General features: G+C 50.8%; 7 protein-coding genes across 7 annotated transcripts; 4 read left to right on the top strand and 3 right to left on the bottom strand.

Annotated features, from left to right (window-relative positions):
• Positions 1–279: 279 nt before the first annotated feature.
• On the top strand, positions 280–1,914 carry BU24DRAFT_402854 (uncharacterized protein). Its single transcript, XM_033525544.1, has 2 exons — positions 280–872; positions 924–1,914. Exons 1-2 carry the CDS (start codon positions 406–408, stop codon positions 1,750–1,752), a joined length of 1,296 nt encoding a protein of 431 aa, XP_033376958.1. The 5' UTR covers positions 280–405; the 3' UTR covers positions 1,753–1,914.
• Positions 1,915–3,074: 1,160 nt separating this feature from the next.
• Positions 3,075–5,392, top strand: BU24DRAFT_360102 (uncharacterized protein; the record flags this gene model as incomplete). Its single annotated transcript, XM_033524082.1, has 2 exons — positions 3,075–3,419; positions 3,470–5,392. Coding segments are annotated over 2 exons (2,268 nt in total), but the record flags the coding sequence as incomplete, so codon positions are not given.
• A 2,370-nt stretch (positions 5,393–7,762) lies between these two features.
• BU24DRAFT_497811 (uncharacterized protein) lies at positions 7,763–9,263 on the top strand. The gene is made up of 2 exons (XM_033534303.1): positions 7,763–8,174; positions 8,235–9,263. Exons 1-2 carry the CDS (start codon positions 7,978–7,980, stop codon positions 9,019–9,021), a joined length of 984 nt encoding a protein of 327 aa, XP_033376956.1. The 5' UTR covers positions 7,763–7,977; the 3' UTR covers positions 9,022–9,263.
• On the bottom strand, positions 9,054–10,942 carry BU24DRAFT_497810 (cytochrome P450). The gene is made up of 2 exons (XM_033534302.1): positions 9,484–10,942; positions 9,054–9,418 (listed from the first exon to the last, which is right to left on the bottom strand). Exons 1-2 carry the CDS (start codon positions 10,796–10,798, stop codon positions 9,276–9,278), a joined length of 1,458 nt encoding a protein of 485 aa, XP_033376955.1. The 5' UTR covers positions 10,799–10,942; the 3' UTR covers positions 9,054–9,275.
• Positions 10,943–11,788: 846 nt separating this feature from the next.
• On the bottom strand, positions 11,789–13,681 carry BU24DRAFT_475067 (polyamine transporter TPO5; the record flags this gene model as incomplete). The annotated part of the gene is made up of 4 exons (XM_033532884.1): positions 13,270–13,681; positions 12,891–13,171; positions 12,037–12,808; positions 11,789–11,967 (listed from the first exon to the last, which is right to left on the bottom strand). The coding sequence occupies exons 1-4, from the start codon at positions 13,616–13,618 to the stop codon at positions 11,789–11,791; spliced, it is 1,581 nt and encodes a 526-aa protein (XP_033376954.1). The 5' UTR covers positions 13,619–13,681.
• Positions 13,682–14,183: 502 nt separating this feature from the next.
• BU24DRAFT_429207 (uncharacterized protein) lies at positions 14,184–17,168 on the bottom strand. The gene is made up of 9 exons (XM_033529681.1): positions 17,057–17,168; positions 16,981–17,004; positions 16,818–16,915; positions 16,580–16,761; positions 16,297–16,527; positions 15,887–16,176; positions 15,371–15,820; positions 15,066–15,304; positions 14,184–15,006 (listed from the first exon to the last, which is right to left on the bottom strand). The coding sequence occupies exons 1-9, from the start codon at positions 17,066–17,068 to the stop codon at positions 14,397–14,399; spliced, it is 2,136 nt and encodes a 711-aa protein (XP_033376953.1). The 5' UTR covers positions 17,069–17,168; the 3' UTR covers positions 14,184–14,396.
• Positions 17,169–17,606: 438 nt separating this feature from the next.
• BU24DRAFT_402841 (pleiotropic drug resistance protein, ABC superfamily) lies at positions 17,607–22,378 on the top strand (the record flags this gene model as incomplete). Its single annotated transcript, XM_033525543.1, has 7 exons — positions 17,607–18,644; positions 18,713–19,522; positions 19,575–20,300; positions 20,373–21,314; positions 21,368–21,601; positions 21,653–21,866; positions 21,921–22,378. 7 exons carry the CDS (start codon positions 17,607–17,609, stop codon positions 22,376–22,378), a joined length of 4,422 nt encoding a protein of 1,473 aa, XP_033376952.1.
• Positions 22,379–22,902: the final 524 nt, after the last annotated feature.

Below are 22,902 nucleotides of genomic sequence, written 5' to 3'. Positions count from 1 at the left end.
AGTCAGTGCGGGAGGCAATCCGAGACAAATGGGGTGTGTTGGTTTGCTTGCGTGGGAGCTCAACCAGATCAATCAAAGGTGAAGTCTTAATGTTTGTTTGCCTGTTGCGACGTTAGCACTGTCATTGCGGCTCACAAGCGGTTCGATGTGATGATCGTGGTCATGTGAGAGGGATGTTTAGGTTGAGGTGAGATGAGGTTAGTGCGGCGAGGTTGTTGATCGTCTGTGGCTGTTTATTTTGCCAAGCAATTTGCTACCGTCGGTCAGCCGAGGTATTGAGGACATCGTCACATTCCTCACAACGCCAGGAACACGTCCTTCTCTCCCTCTCCCTACCTCCTCCCAGGAGTCATGGTCGGTCGTATACCCGCGACACCATCCTGAATACTGTAGCTATCCTCCACCATGGCTGTCTCGTCCTTTGACGCGATGAACAGCTCACGCCTGCTCTCATCCTCCGTGTCCTCCCTATCCGGCAGCCGACAGCAATCCTCACAGATCGCCAAAGCCTATCGACAGGCTGCTCAACTATTCCTCACGCGTCGCTTGCCCGAGGCTCTCTCAACCATTCAGCCCATCATAACCCCACCGGCCCAGGAGGACGTCAATGGCTCGTACAATGGTGATCTATCGGGTTTTGCCCCGATCGCCAATGCCTCGCGGGGAACCCGGGTCAAGGTGTGGAGCTTCTATCTGACATTTCTGAATGCGGTAGTGGAACTGGGTGCAGAAGAAGGAAAACATGCATTCGGAAGCACGACATGGAAGGCATTGGTGTCGAAGTGTCGCGATGGGAGCGTTTGGGAGGATGTCGTCCGCGACGGATATGCCGGTGCCGAGGGAGACGTCGACGCAGAAGTCGTGGTGAACTTGTAAGACCTCCTTCGATATGTGTAAATAGGATCTAGCTGACAGGCATGCAGGTCAACCCTCCTCCTCACGCATTCACCATCACAGAGACTCAACCAGCAGCGCATGGAGACATACCTTTCCGCCTCGGCTAATCCGACCTTCGATGTGTCTTCTCACATGCAATCACCCTCCTACATGCAGCGAAGACATAGCCAACACAACAATGGCACCAGCACACCTCGCGACCTCAACACACGACTGAAGCTGCTCGAGCTCTACACCCTTCACGTCCTGCCGAGGAACGAGGAATGGGACTACGCTCGCGAGTTCATTAGCATGAGTGAGGTCCTCGACGACGAACGCAAGGAAGCATTCTTGCTTGCCCTGCATAGTCTGAAAGAAGAGAAGGAGGAGACGGAGATCCGGGAAGCCAAATTACGCCAGCAGCAGCAGGAACAGATGGAACAACGCCGTAAAGAGTCAGAGGCCCGCCGGTTAGAACAGTCACGAGCCGAGGATGAACGGCGGAAACGGGAAGAGGAGAACAGGCGGCAGCCCATAGGGTCTGACGAGGTGTTCAGGAAAACGCAGAGCCGCCAGGCGCCATCACCGGCATCGTCACGCGCATCACGTCCAGCCAAAAAGGCGGTCAGTCCGCCTCCGAGTTTCTACCACCGAGCCTCGGCCATGTTTGCGTCGATGCAACAAGCGATATCGAGCACGGCACAGTCTGTCACCACGAATCCGATGGCCTTTTTCCGATTTGTTCTTTTCCTGTTAGCATTTGCATTGGCGTTTGGACGACGAGACCTCCGCGAGCGGATCAAGCGGACGTTGAGCGAGATGTGGATGAAGATCCGCCGCACCGTCGGCATGGGAGTCAAGGTGTCTTATATTTAATGTTGGATGTTGTCCGTCTATCAGTCTGTTCCTCGATTGTTTTTCGTTACCGTGACACGCAAGTATGAAAAAATGTAATGCTTCTTGTATCATAATTGGATAGTTCACACTCTCAATCTGAGTGTAGATTTTAAATATCAATATGTCGAATTTATAGTCACCAACGTTGTCTGTGTTCGTCTCGCCTGCTTGATTGCCTCTATACTAGGTGACGCCGATGTAGTACAGCGTACTGCGGACTGAATACCATCAAATCCCAACTCCCATGAGTCAAGACCCAAGATCATCATCATCAACGAACGCGAGCACAGCACGACCTACAGAAAACCCCTCCAGTCCCTCCACAATATTCATACTCCATCTCACCCTACCCCAGAAATCCAGAAAAAGGGGTACGATATCATGAGGTCCACGCCAATGGCGCTACGCATGCATTTTACAAGGCGAAACCCTGCTCCCGTTCTCGCGTCTCATTTCGTCTACGGAGCACTATCCGTCTACGTAATGTTTAGCTTAACGGACATCAAACCGCGGCACGACGTTCACGACGTTCAGATGTAAAGATTGACTGGGGTAATGGTGTGAACCGAGGTCTAGGATAAGTAATTCGAAGATATGGACTTTGTTCTACCTTGATGTAGGAAAGCTGATTGCGAGTGTTTGATTAGTTGGAAGGAGCCTTGAAGGTCAGTGTTTGGTTACGTAAGCGTGTCTTTCCTCGTGGACGGCGCCATTCTGACAACATACATCATCTTTCGTCCTACATCATTCTCGTTGTACAGTCAGTATATGGCGAGCATTTACTTGTCTTTTCTGTGAGGTCTTCTATTCACTCGGAACAAGTTTCAGAGCCCTGGGATTTTGTATTCATTCATTGATTGCTTCATTCGCCCGTGTCTCACCGACGATGGATCTCCATCTCCTCAGAGCTTTTGCCCATAGTCAAGCTGAAGTGGGTCGCGCTCGACCTATCGTGACGATATGAACAAATTTCCTTTCGATACTCGGGGGTATAATGTCTGTTGCCTACACCAGGTACAGAGCTCATAAAGCACGATGATACGCTCCTGTAGGTGCGGCTGAATTGACACAGCCACATGTTGCCGCCCAGGTACAACACAACAGCTGGTCTATCTTCAGCCTGGTCCGTCCAGATCACTGTCACTGCAACTTCTCCAACCTTTCGTGAACATTCGGACATTCAGTGCTTCATATTATCTATGTCTCAACATTTTCTCAGCGATAAGGACTATCAATAGTCAGTATTTCAACCGTGGCGAACATAACAGATCTGAGAACCCATATTGTCTTTCGCCTCAGCTATGAGCCGTGCTTTTATTCAGGCTTCGGCGCTGAAGCCCGATATACGTCTTGCACAAGCTGTCTCTGAATTTCAGGCTGATCTTTCGAGCGAGGAGAAAGCCAAGTTCCAATCTCAGAGATCGCAATTTGCGGCAGCATCACCAGTGTTGGACGATGTCATGCGAGTAACAGCCGAAGTCAATCGGCAAACATCAAGGAAATTAGGCGGTCAATGTTTTGGGACTCGTTTCACAAACTTCATGCATCTAGTCCAACAATTTGCAGCGATTGGAGACGTTGTGGTTGGAGGGAGCCAGAACCTGATAGCGTGCGGCGTCTGGGCGTTGGTGCGCATGTCAATACTCGTAAGGACCATGACTTGCGACTGCTCTTTTCACCTCCTAACATGCTACAGTCGATTGCTAGTGCGTCAACATATGCAGACAAGCTGTCTTCGCTGTTCATGGACATCGGTCGCTCTGCCCCACGAAATCAAGCCATGGCCCTGCTTTATCCTCGATCTCGAAAGCTGCAATCGTACCTCGCCGAGTACTTTGTGGTGGCGGTCAACCTATGCCGGTATATATATAAGTTTGGACAGAAAGCCTTCTATCAGCAATTTGTCTCAGCAATGAGCGATGCAAAGTTGCAAGCTTTTCGCGGCGAACTTAACCAGTGGGCAAATTCAATCAAAGATGAGGTGTCTCTACTCGAGAAACAAGAAGACGCGGGGAGCAGAGCCTTGTCCAGGAAAATATTCAAAGACGCATCGTACCAGCGAAAGATTGCCACAAGTCTACGTGTCCTTGATTTATGCTCCACCTACGACCATCAGACAGCCTGGAAGCAAATTCGAAAGGCTGGAAATACCTCCTTCTTCATGCAACTCTTGGAGTATCAATCATGGAGAGACTGCGCCGAATCTTGCACCCTCATGTGCACAGGCCAGCTAGGGTCAGGCAAGTCGGTAATGTTAGCCAATATTATCGATGACCTCACCCTCACCGTTAGCAAAGAACGCTGTGTGGTAACATACTTCTTTTGCAGATACGATGTTCCGGAGAGCCTGAAAGCACGAACAATCTTCGGTTCTTTGGCACGACAGATGCTCTCCGCTCTGCCAGATCTTGTTGAATTGGCTGAAAGCTATGACATCACGAGACTGACCAGCAATGTCGAAGATATTGTCGAACTCGTCGAACGCGGCTTCCCCTCTTCCTACAAGTCATATGTTGTCCTAGACGGACTGGATGAATGTGGCGATACAGAAAGGGAAATTGTCCTCGCACAATTACAGAGAATTCAAAAGAAGTTCAAGGTTCTGGTTTGCGCTTCCTGTAGGAAAGAGCCGAATGATACTCTGCGGTCTACCACTCAAGCACTAGTGGCAAGCCGCGTCCTCTCGATGCCCGACAACAATCCAGACATTGAGAGCTTCATCGACATGGACCTGGAGCGTTGTCTTGCCCAAAACCGATTAGTGATAGGAGACCCGGCATTGATACTCGAAATCCAGGATGCTCTCATGAAAGGTTCGCAAGGGATGTTTCTCTGGGTGGCCCTCCAGATTCAGTCTCTATGCGACATGAAGACGGATCAATCGATCCGAGACGCACTGGCAGACCTGCCTAAGGATCTATCGGAAACCTTTAGGCGAATTCTACGAAAGTCGGGAGGCAAGAACCAGTCACTACAAGACAAAACCTTACGACTTGTGCTAGCGGCTCACAGGCCCCTTACGACTGAGGAATTGCGTGAAGCGCTCAGCGTTACTCCGGGAGACGCAACATGGGATCCCGCCAAAGTATTGAATGACGTCCATTCAGCATTGGCTTGCTGTGGCTGCCTCCTCACAATCGATGAAGAGGAGCTGACTGTTCGAATTGTTCATCACAGCTTCAGGCAATTTATGCTTGACGGGTTCGACGTGTCAACGAATCGGCATTTCACGTTCTATGATGCACAGAATACGATGGCAGATATTATCGTCACCTATCTGGGGTACAATATCTTCGAAACGCAAATATCCACGACGACGATCCGTCCAATCGCGATGCAATCAGCGCCGTTGAAGGTCATTCATGCTACCATGGATCCCTCGAGCACGATGAGTCACCTCGCCTTAAAATTACTCAAGTCTAGGAAGCAGCCCAAATTCGATATGACCCAAGCTCTTGCGGAAGCACGCAGCGCGTTCGAACGCAAATCAGAGAGCGCATTCAAGTTCTATGAGTATGCAAGATCACACTGGCAAGACCACATTCTATTCTTGTCAGGACAGAAAAGTCCTATTCTCACGCTGGCTGAATCGATGATGTTCCGAATGCCTAAGCTAGAGAGCGTGAACAACAGCTTTTGGATGTATTGTCGCTGGATTGTCGACAATAGGAATGGAAGTATTCTTGAGCTCCTACTGAAGACCGGAAAGATTTCTTGCACTATCATGGACGACAACGGGTTGACGCTGTTGATATGGGCTGCCAGCAATGGGGCCAGAGCACTCCTTGAGATCCTTCTCGATCTCAACAGATCCTACATTGACGAACGAGCCCATGACGGATTGACGCCGCTGGCGTGGGCGGCGAAATGGGGATATGGGGTTTATCTTGCGCTGCTGCTCGAGACTGAGAGATTTGATGTCGACGAGAAAAGTTACGGGACAACACCATTACTGTATGCAGCGATTGAAGGACATGAAGATTTAGTTAAGCAGCTGCTTGGCACTGGAGAGGCTAACGTTTATGCAACGAATCGAGACGGATGGTCGCCGCTGGACGCAGCACTATATCACCGACACATAGGTGTGGTCAAGCTGCTGTTGGGTACAAGACGCTTCGATGTCAATGCAGGTCGTTTCAATGGACAGACGCCGCTGACAATGATGGCAATGAAGGGGTACGAAGATATAGTCGAACTGCTGCTTCACTCTGAAAGGATAGATGTTAATAGAAAGGACGGTCTGGGAAGGGGTCCGCTGGCAACGGCAGCGCAAACCGGGCACAAGGATATAGTTGCGATGCTGCTTAACACTGGGAAGGTCGACGTTGACTCAGAAGATAAGGATGGAGTTACTGCACTAAAGGCAGCAGTACTTGCGGGTCATAAAGGTATAGTTGGGCTACTGCTTCACGCCGGAGCTGATGTTAATGTAATGGTTGGGGATGAAACGCCGCTGCTGATGGAAGCAATTTGGTTGGAGTCTGAAGATATAGCTGAGATGATTCTCAGCGATAGCAGGGTTCATGTCAATGCAAGGGATCCACTAGGGCAGACGCCGCTGATGTTTGCAGTAAGGAAGGGGATGCACAAGATGGTTGAACTACTACTCCGCTCTGACAATATCTTGGTTGACGCCCAAGATAATGGCGGAAATACTGCGCTGATGCATGCAGTAGGGTTGGGCAATGAAGAAATAGTTAGGCTGCTGCTCAAGACTGACAGAGCTCATGTTGGTGCTAAAGATCGTCGAGGGAGGACAGCGCTGATGCATGCGGTAGCACGGGGGAGGAAAGAAATAGTTGAGCCGGTGCTCCTCTATACAAGGGCGAGTCATTACTCAAATTACGACGCAAAGTACAAGAAGCAATTGATGAGGATATCGAAATCCAAGGAGATAACCGAGCTGATCGATTATTGGGATTGATTTGTACATGTACACAAGGGCAAAGGGCGGACCATATTAGGAGTTTAGATCTTTCAGTATGCAGAATGACATCTTCAAAGTATGATCCTTGTCGACCAAGACATCAAAGACAGCACCAATCTCGATGTCATTTCGATGGCAAGATTTTAGATAGCAAGATCAGGAGCAGGATCTGGACAGGCTGCACTCTAGGATGAACAAGGACTTTGCCGACAAGCTTTGCATGACATCCAAAGAACCCAATGATATCAAGCAACCACTGTCAAAATACACGCAGAGAACATGTATTTGCTCACTTTCTTCGAATGTTCGCCCATTCATTCGTTCGTCGGCGATGGTAGGACTTTCCCTATCCTGATTTTCTCTCTTGTTGTGCTAATTCACCGCCTCCCTAGATACACAACGAGAGAGAGAAAGAAAACCAGAAAAGTGCACAGGAAATTCGTACCGCTATCCAAAATGCAAAAAAAGTTCAAATTTAAATTCCCAACTGTATCAATCATTCTCAGTAATTGAGTACATCGATTAGATGGATCAAGGAGACTAATCGACTGGCGTGCAATTGGCTCCTCACCGGTTAGATATGCGCTCCCAGTGAAACCGGCAAGCCTCCCCGCCCAACCCCTATTGTCATACTAATGTACTTTTGGGTAACACGTTTGTGCTACTCGCAGACTCGTACAAGTACTGTAGTTGGACTGGTGGGTATGTCCGAAGTGAAGTTAGTTACCTCGGCATGTCCCCGGTAACTAAAAAAGGTGGAAGTCTTTCAAAACCATGGCATTTTCCAATGTAGCTCTGCACAAGCAACAACAAAATGTAACGAGGTTTATCTTGACATCAATGATCTTGAAATATTTTTATACTAATTCGTAGTACGAAATATTTATTTCATTGATAGTAGGTGAAGAATTTTAGGGAACTTTCCGGTGGAACATTCCGGCGAGCGGAGAAAACTACCAGGATTGGACGATAACCGACTAGCCGAAGCGACAACGTGGGGACGCGCGTGGGAGTCGGTGATTGGAATGGAGTTAATGCGGAGAAGCTTAACCCAATGACCTCCGCCGACTTACTCCTACTTACGTCTCCTCCTCTACGCATTATTCATTCATTTCGACATAATTACATACACATACCATATACACACGTTCATACATACCTACCGTGAATCCCATTTGACCCTCGTACACTCCCTCTCCGCTCCATACATCCCAGAAAGTGACGGACGATCGAGTGACAGCTACACCCTACATTCACACCCCATCACCGTGAGAAACATGGCAGACACCAACGTTGAGCCCGGTGCGCCCTCTGCGAAAGCAACAACATCGTCACTGTCGCCAGCCAACACCTCGCCCTCAGAGCGACCTTCCACCGCGGCAGGCGATGTCTCCAAACCCAGCAGCAGCAATCCCCCCAAAAGCAGCCCATCCGCATTGGCACAAATAGACCGTTTGCTCCTCCGATTGAACAAGTATGTATCCCCTTCAATCCCACATCAAACACCCCATTAACCTCTCTCCTCACCCGACAGACTCCTAGCCAGCCCCGGCGGCCTCTCCTCTTTCCTCTCAACCTTCAACTATACCCTCTACCTAATCATCCACCTACAATCCAAGTCCCATGCGCTCACCTCCCTCACCCGCCGCCTCATCTCGCACCTCACCTCGCGACCCTACACTCCCATCCCAGCCGTCGTGTCCGCGACACCCACCGGCGCCGCCGCCCTCGCCGCCCTCATCAGCCGCGCGCGCACCACCCTCCGCCTCTTCGGCACCCTCCCCCTCTACGCATGGCTCCGCACGCTGCTGTCCAACGGCCCGAAGCCCGGCGCCGATAAAGTCCTGCACGGCATCGCCATCACCCAGTGTCTGTCCTACCTGACGTACCAGGCGCTCGAGAACGTGTGTTTCCTCGCGGACAACGGCGTGGTTCCGAAGCGCGTCATCGCGGCGTTGAATCGGGGCAACCCGGCGACGGAGAAGGTGTATCTTGTCGGGTACCGGGCTTGGTTGGCGGGGATATCGTGTGAGTTCTTGAGGTTGGGCAGGGAGGCGCAGGTGGAGAGGAGGAAGAGGGCGGAGAGGGTTGCGGGAGAGGGCGGGAAGGGCGTCGCGGAGTACGAGGCGGCGGATAAGAGGTTCGATAGCAAGTGGTGGATGGATGCGATGATTGCGTCTGCGTGGTTCCCTATGGCGTTGCATTTGAGTAATTTGACGGGCGGCGTGCCCGGGTGGAGTTATGGGTTTATGGGGGCTTGTGGATTGGTTGCTGGCGGGCAGAGGGCACAGGGTTTGTGGCAGGCGACGTTGCATCCTTGAGTCTGAGGGTCAATGGAGAGGTGTTGATAGAAGAGGAGATGGTATAAACTGGTGTGAGTTCGGACGTGAGCGAAGTATATACCGCGACGTACATAGATACATCCATCCGACATGTAGATTGTTACTCCACACAACCCTGTCCATTCAACAACAGGACCAGAGAGTACATCGGATCTTTTCCTGTGGCTACTTACATACATATCATGACACCATGAACATAAAAAAACCTGTTTCAAAGCCTCCGAATGGATCTCTCATCGGCGCAAATGCTTGAACTTGAGCACCAACTTCTCACTGACAGGACCCGCCAGGAATCGGTCCTCTTGCTGCATATTGTCATCTTCGACGATCTCGGTCTCGTATCTTGAATATATCGCGTCGATGATAAATTTCAACACTGCAAAACCACCCAGTCAGTTCAGGATATCCTCGCTTATAACATCAATAACTTCCACAACTTACCTATCAGTGCAAAATCCTTCCCAATGCAAATCCGACTCCCCTTACTGAAAGCCCAGAACCAATTCCTCATCTCCGCAATCTTCTCCTCGTCGTCCACCAGCCATCGGTCTGGATCCCAGACGTCCGGACGAGTGAAGACCTCCGGATTCTTGTGTAGCACGGACAGACTGACACTGACTTCCACGCCACCGGGGATGAAGTAACCTTCGAGCATTGCACCCTCGGGAGGCGTGATGCGATGTTGCGGGCCTGGCGTGGGCGTGTAGACACGCAGCGTCTCCGTCAAGATGGCGTCGAGAAGGGGCAGCGCATCGAGCTGCTTGAAATCCGGAACGTCTGTATCTTCCCTCCTTGACAGTGAGCGTAATTCCTCCGTAAGACGTTCCCGCAAAGACGGCCGCTTCGAGACCTCCCATTCAAGATACGTCAACGTCGTCCTTGTCGCCTCCGCGCTCGCCACGAAGTGATCCAGTAATTCACTCGACAAGTCATCGTCACGAATCCCCTTCGACCTCAACTGACGAAACACGACTCCACCCTCACTCCTCCCATCCTCAACCCCCCTCTCCGTCCCCTCCCTCAACATCGTCCCAAACCCCTCCATCCACTTCTCCGCCTCCGCAGCCCCCTCCTCCCCCTTCAACCACCTCCCATGATTCCCATAATACTCCTCCCTCCTCCCCTTGTCCCCCACAAAATCCGTCTCCCCCTTCCCACCCCCTCCAAACCCATCCCCATAAATATACCCAATCGCAAACTCCGCACTCGCCGCCCCATTAAAACAATACACATCCATCTTCCCTCCTCCGTCCTCTCGCTTGACAACCTCATCCAACACCCCCCTCACCCTCGCCAACACCCTCCCCGCAATCCGTTCAACGCCCGCTGCGCCGGGCCCGAAGAGGAAACTCTTCGCATACACGGCCCCATGGCTCCTCTTCCGCTCCGCATGCGCCTTGTCGCGCGCCCCGCCGGACATGGAAACCATGTTCGCGACCCCGTACGTTATGAACTGGTCGACCCACCATCGGGGCTTGGGGAACCCGCCGCGGGTTATGTAGATGGTTCGCGCGGCGGAGAGGGAAGAGAGGGAGAGGGTGGTGGGGGTGAGGCGGACGATGGGGCCGTGATGGGCGTGCGCGGCGTGGATTGCTGGGAGGGGGACGGGGTGGGAGAGCGGAGGGGAGAGGAGGGGGATACGGCGGAGGGGGGAGAGGTAGAGTGGGTGGAGGAGGCGAGTGTAGATGAGGTAGGTTGGGATGGGGAGGAGGAGGATGGTGAGGAGGAGGGTGAGGGTTGTGGTGTTAATGTCCATTTTTGAGGTTGTGATGGTGGTTTGATAGAGGCCTGGGGATGTCGAGTCTAAGGAACGAGGGGTGGTTTTTCAAAGCGCTGGATTGATGTCTGGATGGTTCGATGTGCGGTTCAGTTCAGGTATATTCGCAACGCTTGATATAGGGTCCTTGATATTCGTGGTGCCATGTCGTCTCTTCTCTCTCCAGCTGTCGTTGCTATCGCGTGCATTGCGCATGCATATGCAGGTTGATATGCAGCGTTCGGCCAATCATCTGTGGATTGATTCAACGACATGCCGTGTGATATCATTCGTTAGCAGTCATTGATATCTTCGAGACATCTCCAAGCTCTTCGAACTGATCTCGCCATAGTTCTTCGGTTTGATCCTATGGATAAGTTTACTGCCAACATAGAGTCCTCAGGGAGCTTGTTTGCATCAGAATGAAACTTGAAATCAATCAGTAGTTAGTCATCGGCGAGATCTGGAGCCGTTGCATTTGTTCTTGAGTGCTGCGAGCATCTCCTGACGGTCATTAAAAATGTTTACTGTATAGAGTAGAAGACATGTCGTCTTGTATAATGGAGAGTCGTGGACAGATAATGGTAGATAAACGACCCGCACGGGTGCGGCTCCGAGATTGTCGCGGGGAAGAAGATAGACTAGGCCAGAGATGGAAATGGAAATGTATATGCTAACTACCCCATACTGACATACACGTTGCAACAATGACTGCGATTTAATAATTGGGCAATTCTCATCTACAGAGGGTTGGCACATCGGGCTGGTCACCTGATAGCTTCACATAGCTTTTATGTCTAATTTAAGAGTATACTGTAGCCAGCAAACAGTTCTATAGAGAACATTCTTGATAGATGTCTACCCGTTTTCAACAAGGTACTACAGAAGACAATTAATGAGCAGGACACTACTAAATCAATATGCTAACAGGCACGAGTCCTGTTGACATTCCAGGACGACTCACTCTCTCCTATGCAATCTCCCCCATCATCAGTCCTCACATGCCTGCGTCGGCGGCCCCTGATAATCACGATACCCCTTAACCACATACCAAAACGCCGAGACGAGCGTCGCCGCCACGAAGACGACTGGAGCGTAGTTAACCGTAGTCGCAGTGACGGGAATAGAAACCGGCATGCAGAACAGCGGCATCGCCAGACACGACCAAGCTGTTTCAGGAGTCAGTCAACAAGCTGCTCTCTATACAGACGACAACACGAAGCAACAAACATACGTACCGAGAGCAACGACATTCACAACCGCCCCCCACCGCCCGAGATTGAACCTAGCACGCGCGACGGCCCGGCGACCAGTGAAGAGGCTAATCGCAACGGGCACTGCATACGCGGCCGTGAGTGTGATGACCCCGACGCCAGAGAACGCATTGAACGCGGCGGTGGACCCGAACCAGAGAAGTCCGAGGAGGAGCTGGGATACCATGGAGAGCATCATCGCGTTGAGCGGGACGTCGAGCGTCGGATGCACTACCTTCCACCACCGTGAGCCGGGGATGGCGGCGTCGCGGGAGAACGCCCACGTGCAGCGGCTGGCGGCGGTGGTGCAGCCGGTTCCGCAGAGGATGGAGAGGACGAGGAGGGGGAGGCAGAGCGCGATGGTGGCGCCGGGGCTTCCGACGGCGGATTTGACGATGACCGGGAAGGGTTGTGCGATGTTGATGAGGGAGGAGAGGTCCGGGAGGACAAAGACTAAGGGGATGAGGAATAGGAGGCCGGCGAGGGTGTTGATGATGACGGTGGCGACCATGGCTTTTGGGACTTGCAGAGATGGGTCGCGGACTTCTTCGCACATGGAGATGATCATGCCGGTGGAAGAGGTCGCGTAGCCTGCGTGGAGCAGTCCGACCATGAACGCCCAGCCTGAGGGCCAGCCGGAGTGAGGTTCGAAGTCGCTGAAGACGTATCTTGCATCACGGCGGCCGTTCTTGGCTAGAGCGAGGACAGTGATGGTGATGGCTATAACGCCGGCGAATGTCCAGAAGATGGCTGCTGTCTGGTTCGTCGTCGTTGTCAATATGTAATATACATGTGTACGGAGTACATGAAATCCAAAGGGCATGGTGAAGGGAACATACATCTAGAATTGGGAGATAACAATTTCCCAGGCTCGATATCGCGTTACAGACAAGTGTTATGCCAAAGAAGAGGAGGTACAGCTGCCAGGTAGTTGGCTGGAAGATACCAATCCCCGGACTCGATTCAAAGACATTGATACAGCCCACGAAGAATAGAGCCGTTCCGAAATTGACGGATAGAGTAATCGTAATCGTACCTACAGTGTACAGCCAGCCGCAAATCCAGCTGGCAAGGCGACGCCATGATGGGGGCGCCAACATAAACGCCTGGTAGTAGACACCTTGAGAATTATATAATTAGCTAATCTGACCGAAAGCATAGATGCGTTGGGGTTGTTTTCTCGACTTGCGGGCCAGACGTGACATGGCATCACCTTACCTCCAGCCGTTGGATAGATACTCGTAATCTCGCCAAGAGACAACGCGACGCATATAGTGACGAGCGACACCGCCAGCCAACCCCAAATGATGGTCACAGCACCTCCGCCGAGGATTGGTATGTATAGCTGTGTCGCAAGTCCATAAGGAATTGAGGCTAAAACAAAGGACATGAATGCTACTTGCGCCGTCGATCGATTGCGCCTCAACTCAGACTTGTAGCCAAGTGACTCCAGGAGTCGATCGGCAGATTCTTTCTGAGGCTCGGCTTGGGCGTAGGTGTTGGCATGACTGGTTCCAGTGGTGTAGCACTGGTTGTCTTTTGCCGTGGGACCAGGCGAAGTCGACATCTTTGACTGGGTTTGTGTGAGTGAATCAGCTGATTGGACTCGGAGTTGCACTGCAGAACCGTGAGCTGGAACCAAGCCGTATGTTTTTCTCTGAAGGGTGATACAAAAAAGGAAAATCCAACATGAAAAAAAGGAGGCATCCAGAGGTCCCTCTCTAGGCGGGTGGATAGGTTGCATTCTGCGCTACCGAGTGTCTGCGGCCTCCGTGGTTTGCGGCGGCCGTGGAGCAGTTTGCGCTCCGGGTCTACTGTAAATAGTAAGTGATGTCAATCGCGCCTAGGGTTAAAGTTTCTTCCTCTCTCGCAGGCATTTTTCACTGTAACTGTATGCATGACCATTAGGCAATTGGAAATGGGAAAATGTTCACTTGAATTACACTGCAATTGATGAGAGCAATGGCAAGCCTTGACACTGATTTCTCAAACCAGACATGTTAGTAGCCTATCGCTACCAGAGTCTTCGTCCTGCGTAATTGATTATCGCTGCATGCACGCAGATAACTTAAAAAAGCACTAACTCATTGCTTATCATGGGTAAGCTTTGTCGTAGCAACGATGGGCTGATAGATCAACCTAGTACAAAATACAAAATACAAGTATCTAGTAAATACAAGAGATTTTTAGATCGCCACAATCAGTCATAGATACCGGGTATCTAATCAGCCATGCTCGAGACTGTAGCCGAAAGGGTGGAGGCTATTGCAAGCAACTGACACCTCACGATGCCCTGACCCACCTCCTTTGCAGTTGGTCCATCCCCAAACTCCCTAAAAGCCGATTCAAAAGGTCATGTTGCTGTTTTCTGGTGTGTCACATGGCACATTGTCAACCTCCCACCACTCATCGTGCCAGTTCTTCTCCATAATGTCCGATTCCAGAGCCCGCACTAGACTGAGTGGTTCGAAGCCATCTTCGAAACTTGGCATTGTCCCATGCATCTGAATATCTAAACCTCCAGATCCGTCTCCAGGAAAGTGAGATAAGTAGCTTCCTTGCATTCTGGGTTGGAGAGCACCCACCCCCTGTAGGGGTGGCATTATTGGCTCTTGCTGCGCGCTTTGAGGATCTGTCGTAGTCCCAGTCTCCATATCGGAGATTGGGTCGCGAGAGATTTGCGATTGAGCGCCGGGCGCCGCTGCTGGATAATTCTCGCTCGTTGCGCCTGCGTTTCGGCGCTGATCATCGAGTGTAATCTTTGAAATCCTGTTCAATGAGTTGAAAATACGAGAGAGCGAAACGAAGTCAGTGTGTACGTTGCTAGCCCGCTCCATGACAGCTCCGATACGTTCGAGAGCTTGAATATCTGCCTCACATTCTTTTGAGCCCGCAGAAGTGAAGACATGCTCGTATAAGGCGAACACGGCGCAAAACGGGTAAAAGCTGATGAAGCTGAAGCTGAACGTCAGTGGTCCCCCGATTGCAACAAGCTGGCGAGCTCGGACACTTACTGCGTGAAGGCAAAGCCCACTGTATCACACATCATGGTGGAAGGCTGTGGGCTGAAGTGTAAGATCAAGCCCACAATGTTCCTGGCAGCTCTCAATGAGACGCTATCGCTTGTCTGCCTATCCTGGGGCCGACGCATCATGCGCTTGACGCCCATGATGCTCATATGTATGGTGATGGCAAGATCGGCAAGTAAGTAGGCATATGCAGACGACTCAGAAGGAGATTTTGCGAGCCCTTCCTGAAATAGTACGACCAGAGAAGTCAGCGTCATGGTAGCTACTATCATGGCATTACGAATACGTACAAGGTCCCACTCAGCAAGCAAATCTTCAAGTTTCCTGCAGTACTCATCCACCTCTCGAGGTATGTCGTCGGAGGTGTCGCCAGGCGCACGACTGTCGATCAGTTTGAACAGATCCTTGGTCATGAGGGTACATCTAAACCAAACGACGTAGAGGGCAGTGGATGAACGGCTGGGGTGTGGTGCGGCTCTAGTAAGGAGTGATGGCGGATTGACTGTGTCTGTAGATCGTGGAAGGGCTGAAGGCTTCCCATAAGACATCCTGAAGAGGAAGTCGGTCTGTAGAACATGCCAGTAAATGCAGCGCAACGCATTGCGCTGATCTTCTTCTTCGTGGCTCTGGGCAGGTAGCATATCTAGACGGTGGATACCCGCAGCTGTGACAAATTGACATGACTGGCAGTGGAATTTCCACGCCAGCTGATAGTCAAAATTATTAATGGCGAGCCAAGTCTGAATAGCTCGTCAGCGTCATAAAGGACACATTAGCGGCTTTCAAAGGGACAAATATTGACCTACCGTAAAGCAGGCCGTGAATACATCTGGAATCGACCCTCGTGCAACATGGAGCCACTGCGGAACGGCTTCGAGACATTTGTAGTAGGCTGCCTGTGCTTGCTCCTGAACCTGTCCGACACTTTGCCGGTGCAAGCCGAAATACAAAGCGTTGTAGTACAGCACGCGCATGACTGGATCGATCTGCACATGGGGCGATTGTACGATCTCGGGCATGAAGTGCAGAATGGACACATCAAAAGGCCCTGCGGTGGATCCAGGCTCGAATAGAAAGGAAAGAGAATCCAGGAAGTCTAAGGATATCTGTCAGCGGCGCAACAAATATTGTGCTGTTGTTAGAGCTTTGGAGTTTGCTATCGCTTTGGATGATGAAGATGAGACAGCCATGGGGATACTGGTGCATGTTGACCTACCCTTGACGGAAGCCTTTGCTATGTCTCGTGAGATAGAGAGCTCATGGCAGCCAGGTTCGCTTGGGTTGGCTCGAACCTTGAGATTTGCGAGCTGCTCCAAAGCGTCGCTCAAGTCACGTATTGCACTGTCTGCGCCCGGGAGGGATGGTGTGCATACTGAGCTGGCATGGCGAGATGCGTTGGCTTGTTCGAACGTGTGCTTTGCATGGCTCGCAAGGTCGTAGATGAAGGCTGCAGCGATTCAGCAATTGCTTACACTCGAGGTCCTCGCGATACAGCCTACAGTCATTTTCGTTACTAGCATGAGAAAAACCGCTGACAGGAAAAGGCTCGGATCCAGCCGGCGACGTTGAATGGCTAAGGCTAGGAGAATCACTGGATGGAGGAGCAGTGGCAGCGCCTTCCGTCCTCCGTAGACGAGCCTCCAGCATCTCAAGGCGTCGACTAAGGGTGCCAACGCTGTTCCTACGAATGCGCGTCATTGAGGGATCACACATTTGGAAAGCCGCCATTGAGCTCACTGCATGATCCGGGGCTTCGGCCTGCGTTCAAGGTAAACGCAGTTGGCCTGGGCCATGGCACAGTTGTGGCATGCGCCTTCTGCCTTGTCGCACTTGATCTAACCAGGCGGCCGTGTCAGAGGCGTACAGATCATAGATGGACATGCGATTTACAACGCCCTACCTTCTTCGTTTTGCATCTTGCGCACTATGTCCTGATTCAGGTCAACTGCTCGGTGATTGGATGGAAGGCAACATACTGCAAGTTTCATTTTCAGAGACGGAAGCCGTGGTTCCGCAATTGCGATGACTACCTAGTTACTGTGTATACTGTATAGTGTATAACGTCTACACTGTATAGTAATTTTCACGACACTGTAAGTAGTTGTACAGTGTAATTGGGGGGAGCCCGGGTTTAAGACCTCGTCTGCGGCCGCCGGGTTGTCGCTCCGGCCGCACGGATTGACCGGGATCCGCGGCGATCAAGGTCCCGAACCTAGGGTTCCGCCCCACCCCCGGGACGCCAAGCCTTGTTCCTCTTCTTAGTAGTGAGGAGATTGTGAAGGGAGGTGAATGTAGAGAAAGCTTTCTCGATTGCTCAAATTATAAAGTAATAAGTACGATTCAAAAGATGTCTCTCCCCTCCACCTCGCTTCCTCTGGCTGCATTCCGGCCCCTGACACTCGTCTTCTTCTCGTTCTTTTTCATTTGCTTCTTCTGTTGCACTCTCGTCCAACGCTTCTCGTACGGCCTTCTTGCCTCTATTTTCATTTGTTGTTATTTTGATCTCCTATTCCTCTCGTCTCAATCATGCTACCTAATTCCCCTAAATCACTTACGCACGAGAGTGGTGTCTTGGTCAATCACGACCACGACAACTCGACTGATTCGAGTGCGAGCACCAACGACGCCTCTACAGAAGCAGAACCAGCTGTCCAAGTGTGCGAGTTGGCCCGCAAGTTTACCAATCAGTCTGTGCAGTCTCATCACCAAAACCCTTTCACGGCCGAAAAGGGCAGCCGCCTCGATCCTGCGAGTGACAACTTCAGCGCCAAAGACTGGGCCAGGGCATTCTACAACGTTAGATATAATGCAGACCAGGCAGCCCCTTCTCGGGTTGCTGGTGTTGCTTTCAAGAATCTGAATGTCGTGGGTACGGGCTCGCCGACCGACTTTCAAAGCAGTGTTGGAAATGCCATTCTCAAGTTCCCAGCAATGTTCGGGCGCGGGCAATCTCGCATCCAGATTCTTCGCAACATGGATGGTCTAATCTTGCCCGGAGAGCAGTTGTGTGTGCTAGGTCCTCCAGGGAGTGGATGTTCCACGCTACTCAAAACAATTGCTGGCGATACATACGGCTTTACTGTTGAGTCACAGTCTCTGCTGAACTACCAAGGCATTGCTCCTAAGGAAATGTCGACTGCTTACAAAGGTGAAGCTATTTACACTGCCGAAGTTGATAACCACTTCCCTGAGGTCACTGTCGGAGACACGCTATACTTTGCTGCCCTTGCTAGAACTCCACGACATATTCCTGGTAATGTGTCGCGTGAGGAGTATGCCTGCCATCTTCGCGACGTCATTATGGCTATGTTCGGTATTAGCCATACCCGTAACACGCGTGTTGGTAACGACTTCGTTCGCGGTGTCAGCGGTGGCGAGAGAAAGCGAGTCACAATTGCTGAAGCTGCTTTATCGTACGCACCACTGCAGTGCTGGGATAATAGCACTCGTGGCCTAGACTCCGCTAATGCTGTCGAGTTCTGCAAGACTCTTCGAACCCAATGCGACGTCTTTGGAAGCACGGCTCTAGTCGCTATCTATCAGAGTCCTCAAGCTGCGTACGACGTGAGTTCCCCAATGGGTCGACTTCTCTATTTGTTTCCTACCGCGTATGCTAATATAGTCCCGCATAGCTCTTTGACAAGGTCACTGTCTTATACCAAGGTCGACAAATCTTCTTCGGAAGCACACGAGATGCAAAGGCTTATTTCGAGGCCATGGGATTCGAATGTCCAGAAAGTCAGACAACGCCAGACTTCCTTACCAGTATGACCAGTGCGTCTGAACGTGTCGTCAAGAATGGCTTTGAGAATATGGTTCCTCGGACATCAGAAGAGTTTGCGCAGAGATGGAAAAACAGTGCCGAGAGAGCGACGCTGCTTGCCCAAATAGATGCATATAACCAAGCCCATCCATTCCATGGACACGATGCGCAGACCTTTGCTGCGGCAAGGAAGCTGGAGAAGTCAAAGAATCAGCGCGGAAACTCCCCTTATACACTCTCCTACTGGGGTCAAGTTAAACTCTGTATGTGGAGAGAGGTCCTGAAGCTCCGTAACGATCCCAGTATCTTAATCGCCATGGTCATCAACAATTTCTTCGAAGCTCTGATTTTGGCCAGCATCTTCTATAACCTCAAGTCAACTACAGCATCGTTCTACAATCGTGGAGCAGTCATCTTCATGATGGTGTTGCTCAATGGATTTGGGTCTATGATAGAGATCATGTCTCTCTACGCGAAACGCAACGTGGTCGAAAAGCATAATCGTTACGCGCTCTATCATCCTAGCGCCGAGTCACTTGCGTCCATGATTGTGGATTTGCCTAACAAGCTCGTCAACGCTCTGTTAATGAACCTCACATTATACTTCATGTCCAACCTGCGGCGCGATCCCGGTCATTTCTTTTTCTTTTTCCTAGTCTCTTTCACTATGACTCTAGCTGTAAGTGGACAATCTTCCTTGAGACAATGCATAGATCTAATCAAGTGGCTAGATGAGCGCCTTCTTCCGTTTCTTCGCGTCGATAACGAAAACGATCTCTCAAGCCCTCGCGCCGTCTTCTGTCATCCTCCTAGTCCTCATTCTTTATACCGGCTTCGCGCTCCCTGTCAAGTATATGCGTGGATGGATCTCGTGGATACGGTGGTTGAACCCCATTTCGTACGGATTTGAATCTGCCATGATCAATGAGTTTGACGGCAGGAAGTTTGAGTGTGCATCGTACGTACCGTCTGGACCTGCATACATGGACATCCGCCCGGACCAGCGAGCATGTTCTGTCAAAGGATCTGTTCCCGGTGAGTCCATGGTTAGCGGAAATGCCTATCTCCAGACTGCCTTCTCGTACGACCCTAGTAACAAGTGGCGCAACTTTGGCATCATTGTCGCCATGACTATCTTCTTGTACGCACTGCAGTTGTGGATGTCCGAGGTCGTGGCTTCTGAGCGTTCCAAAGGAGAGGTGCTAGTGTTCCGACGGGGCAAAATGCAGCAGGCCCAAAACAAGGCTTTGCAGACAGACGAAGAGACCGGACCAGCTGCAGCTGTACTGGCCGAGAAAAACGACAGTTCAACATCTGCCGACCTAATGGTACAAAAGCATACTTCTATATTCCATTGGGAGGACGTTTGCTACGAGGTTCAAATCAAGAAAGAGCCGCGTGTCATTTTGGATCACGTTGACGGCTGGATCAAACCCGGCACTTTGACAGCATTGATGGTAAATTCTTGTAGCACGCTACATCACTGTAGTGACTTTACTCCTCCTTGATCTGTGCTAATTCTGACATAGGGTGTGTCGGGTGCTGGCAAAACTACGCTACTTGATGTACTCGCAAGCCGCACGACGACTGGTGTTATCACGGGCGGGATGTTCGTAGACGGAAGAGAGCGCGACTCTTCCTTTCAACGCAAGACTGGTTACGTGCAGCAGCAAGACCTGCACCTCCCGACAAGCACGGTCCGTGAGGCTCTTGCTTTTAGCGCTCTTCTACGACAGCCCCCGCAGTATTCTCGTCAAGAAAAGCTCCAGTACGTGGACCACGTTATCGAGATGCTGAACATGCAACCATACGCTGATGCTGTTGTTGGCGTCCCTGGCGAAGGGCTCAATGTAGAGCAACGTAAGCGTTTGACAATTGGCGTTGAGCTTGCAGCTCGACCAAAACTTCTTCTTTTCCTCGATGAGCCCACGTCTGGCCTTGACAGCCAGACTTCTTGGAACATCTGCAATTTGATGGAGAAACTTACAAAGAGCGGCCAGGCTATCCTATGCACTATTCACCAGCCGTCTGCTATGCTGTTCCAAAGATTTGATAGACTCCTTCTGCTTGCGAAAGGTGGCAAAACAGTCTACTTTGGTGAGATCGGGACCAATTCTCAAAAGCTCCTTGACTATTTCCACCGTAATGGCGGGAAGGGCTGCTTGCCTGGAGTCAATCCTGCCGAGTACATGCTAGAGGTTATAGGTGCTGCTCCTGGTGCACATACTGATATCGATTGGCCGGCAGTATGGCGGGAGAGTAAGGAGTACCAAGAGGTTAAAAGTGAACTTGCCCGCCTTAAAGGGCTGGCTAATGAACCATCTGCTGTTACTGAGGCAGATGAATCAAGCTACAAGGAGTTTGCCATGCCCTTCACATCTCAGTTCCTCGAAGTTGGCAAGAGGGTCTTCCAGCAATACTGGCGGACACCATCCTACATCTTCTCGAAGGCCATTCTTTGCGTCTTCAATGTAAGAATCGATCTCTTTCACGTCGGTACCAGACCATTGACTAACATGCCCAGGCTCTGTTCATTGGCTTCTCGTTTTTCAAGGAAGAGAACACGACCCAAGGCCTCCAGAATCAGATGTTCGGAGTCTTCATATTTCTCTTCATCGTAATCATCCTCATCACCCAGATTTTACCACTTTTTGTAGCCCAGCGAACGATGTACGAAGCGAGAGAGCGACAATCCCGTGCCTATTCTTGGCAAGCTTTCATCCTCTCGCAAATCACTGTAGAGCTTGCATGGAACACGGTAAGACATGATATTGGACTTCATCAGTCGCTTTACTCACACCACCTTTAGATCATGGCCGTGTTGTCCTTTTTTGTATGGTACTACCCAATCGGTCTCTACCAGAATGCCGAATACACAAACACAGTTCACTCCCGAGGGTTCCTTTCGTTCTTAGTGATTCTGAGCTCTTTTCTGTTTGCAAGCAGCTTTGGTCACATGCTGATTGCTGGACTTGAATCCGAGGAGATTGCGTCCTCTATTGCAACACTCATCGGCATCATGAGTAAGAAAGCTTTTCCATCCCCCATTCCGAGCAAGTGGTTCTAACTTATTCCAGTGTACGCATTCTGTGGTATTCTCGCCGGGCCAACTGCGCTTCCGCGTTTCTGGATCTTTATGTACCGCGTCAACCCATTCACGTATCTCGTATCCAGTTTGCTCTCCGCCACGCTTGGCGCTGCTCCAGTCCACTGCGCCGAGGACGAGTTCCAGAGGTTCTTCGCACCAGAAGGACAGACATGTGGTGAATATCTCCAGGACTATCTCCAATTGGCTGGCGGCTACGTCCAGAACCTCGAGGCGTCAGGCAACGAGTCTTGTGGTTACTGTGTAATGCAGAACACCAACCAGTTCTTGACAGGCGTCGGCATCAGCTATGAGAAACGTTGGCGAGACTGGGGCATTCTGTGCAGCTTCATTGTGTTCAATATGGCGGCTGCTATATTCCTCTATTGGTTGGCAAGAGTCCCGAGGAACAAGAAGGTAGAGAAGACAGAACCACCAAAGGCCTTGTAGTGAAAGGTCGCATTTCAGTTCGAATCTTGTTGCACTTTCCTTAATTGGGCATCAGCCATTACATCGTCTTCGTCTTTGGGTATTATTTTAATGTTTTTCATTTCTCGTCGCGGATCGCTTCTAGAATCAAGAGTAGAGCGTGCTTCAAGCGCATTTCATTATTTTTGTCAGACGATCGATGGCTTCGACGTCAATTACATAGACCAGCATACAATAGGTCTATCTTTGCATTTGCTTGTATTGATCTTATGATACACTCACATCTTCTCTTCTTGGTTCCAGTCGTGTAGTTGCAGTTTTAACCCCGCTACACTCAAGAGATTCTTCACTTATTGATGTTCAATATGTCGTTCAACACGGATGATTCAAATATCAAATGTTTCTATAGCGCCCAAATGTCTTGTTACATCGTACCAGCCTTTTGCTGAAGACATCCGTTGTGAACTGATAGTGCCGCGAAAGGTTATCTGGAGTCTCGTGCCATCACCCAGGCTCTTGCTATGCCTCGTAGAGCTTGTTGTGAC

Source organism: Aaosphaeria arxii (genome assembly GCF_010015735.1).
Source record: "Aaosphaeria arxii CBS 175.79 unplaced genomic scaffold BU24scaffold_17, whole genome shotgun sequence".
Taxonomy (NCBI): Eukaryota; Fungi; Ascomycota; class Dothideomycetes; order Pleosporales; genus Aaosphaeria; species Aaosphaeria arxii.
The sequence above is the reverse complement of the archived record's forward strand: the minus strand, read 5'-3'. Positions and strand labels throughout refer to the sequence as shown.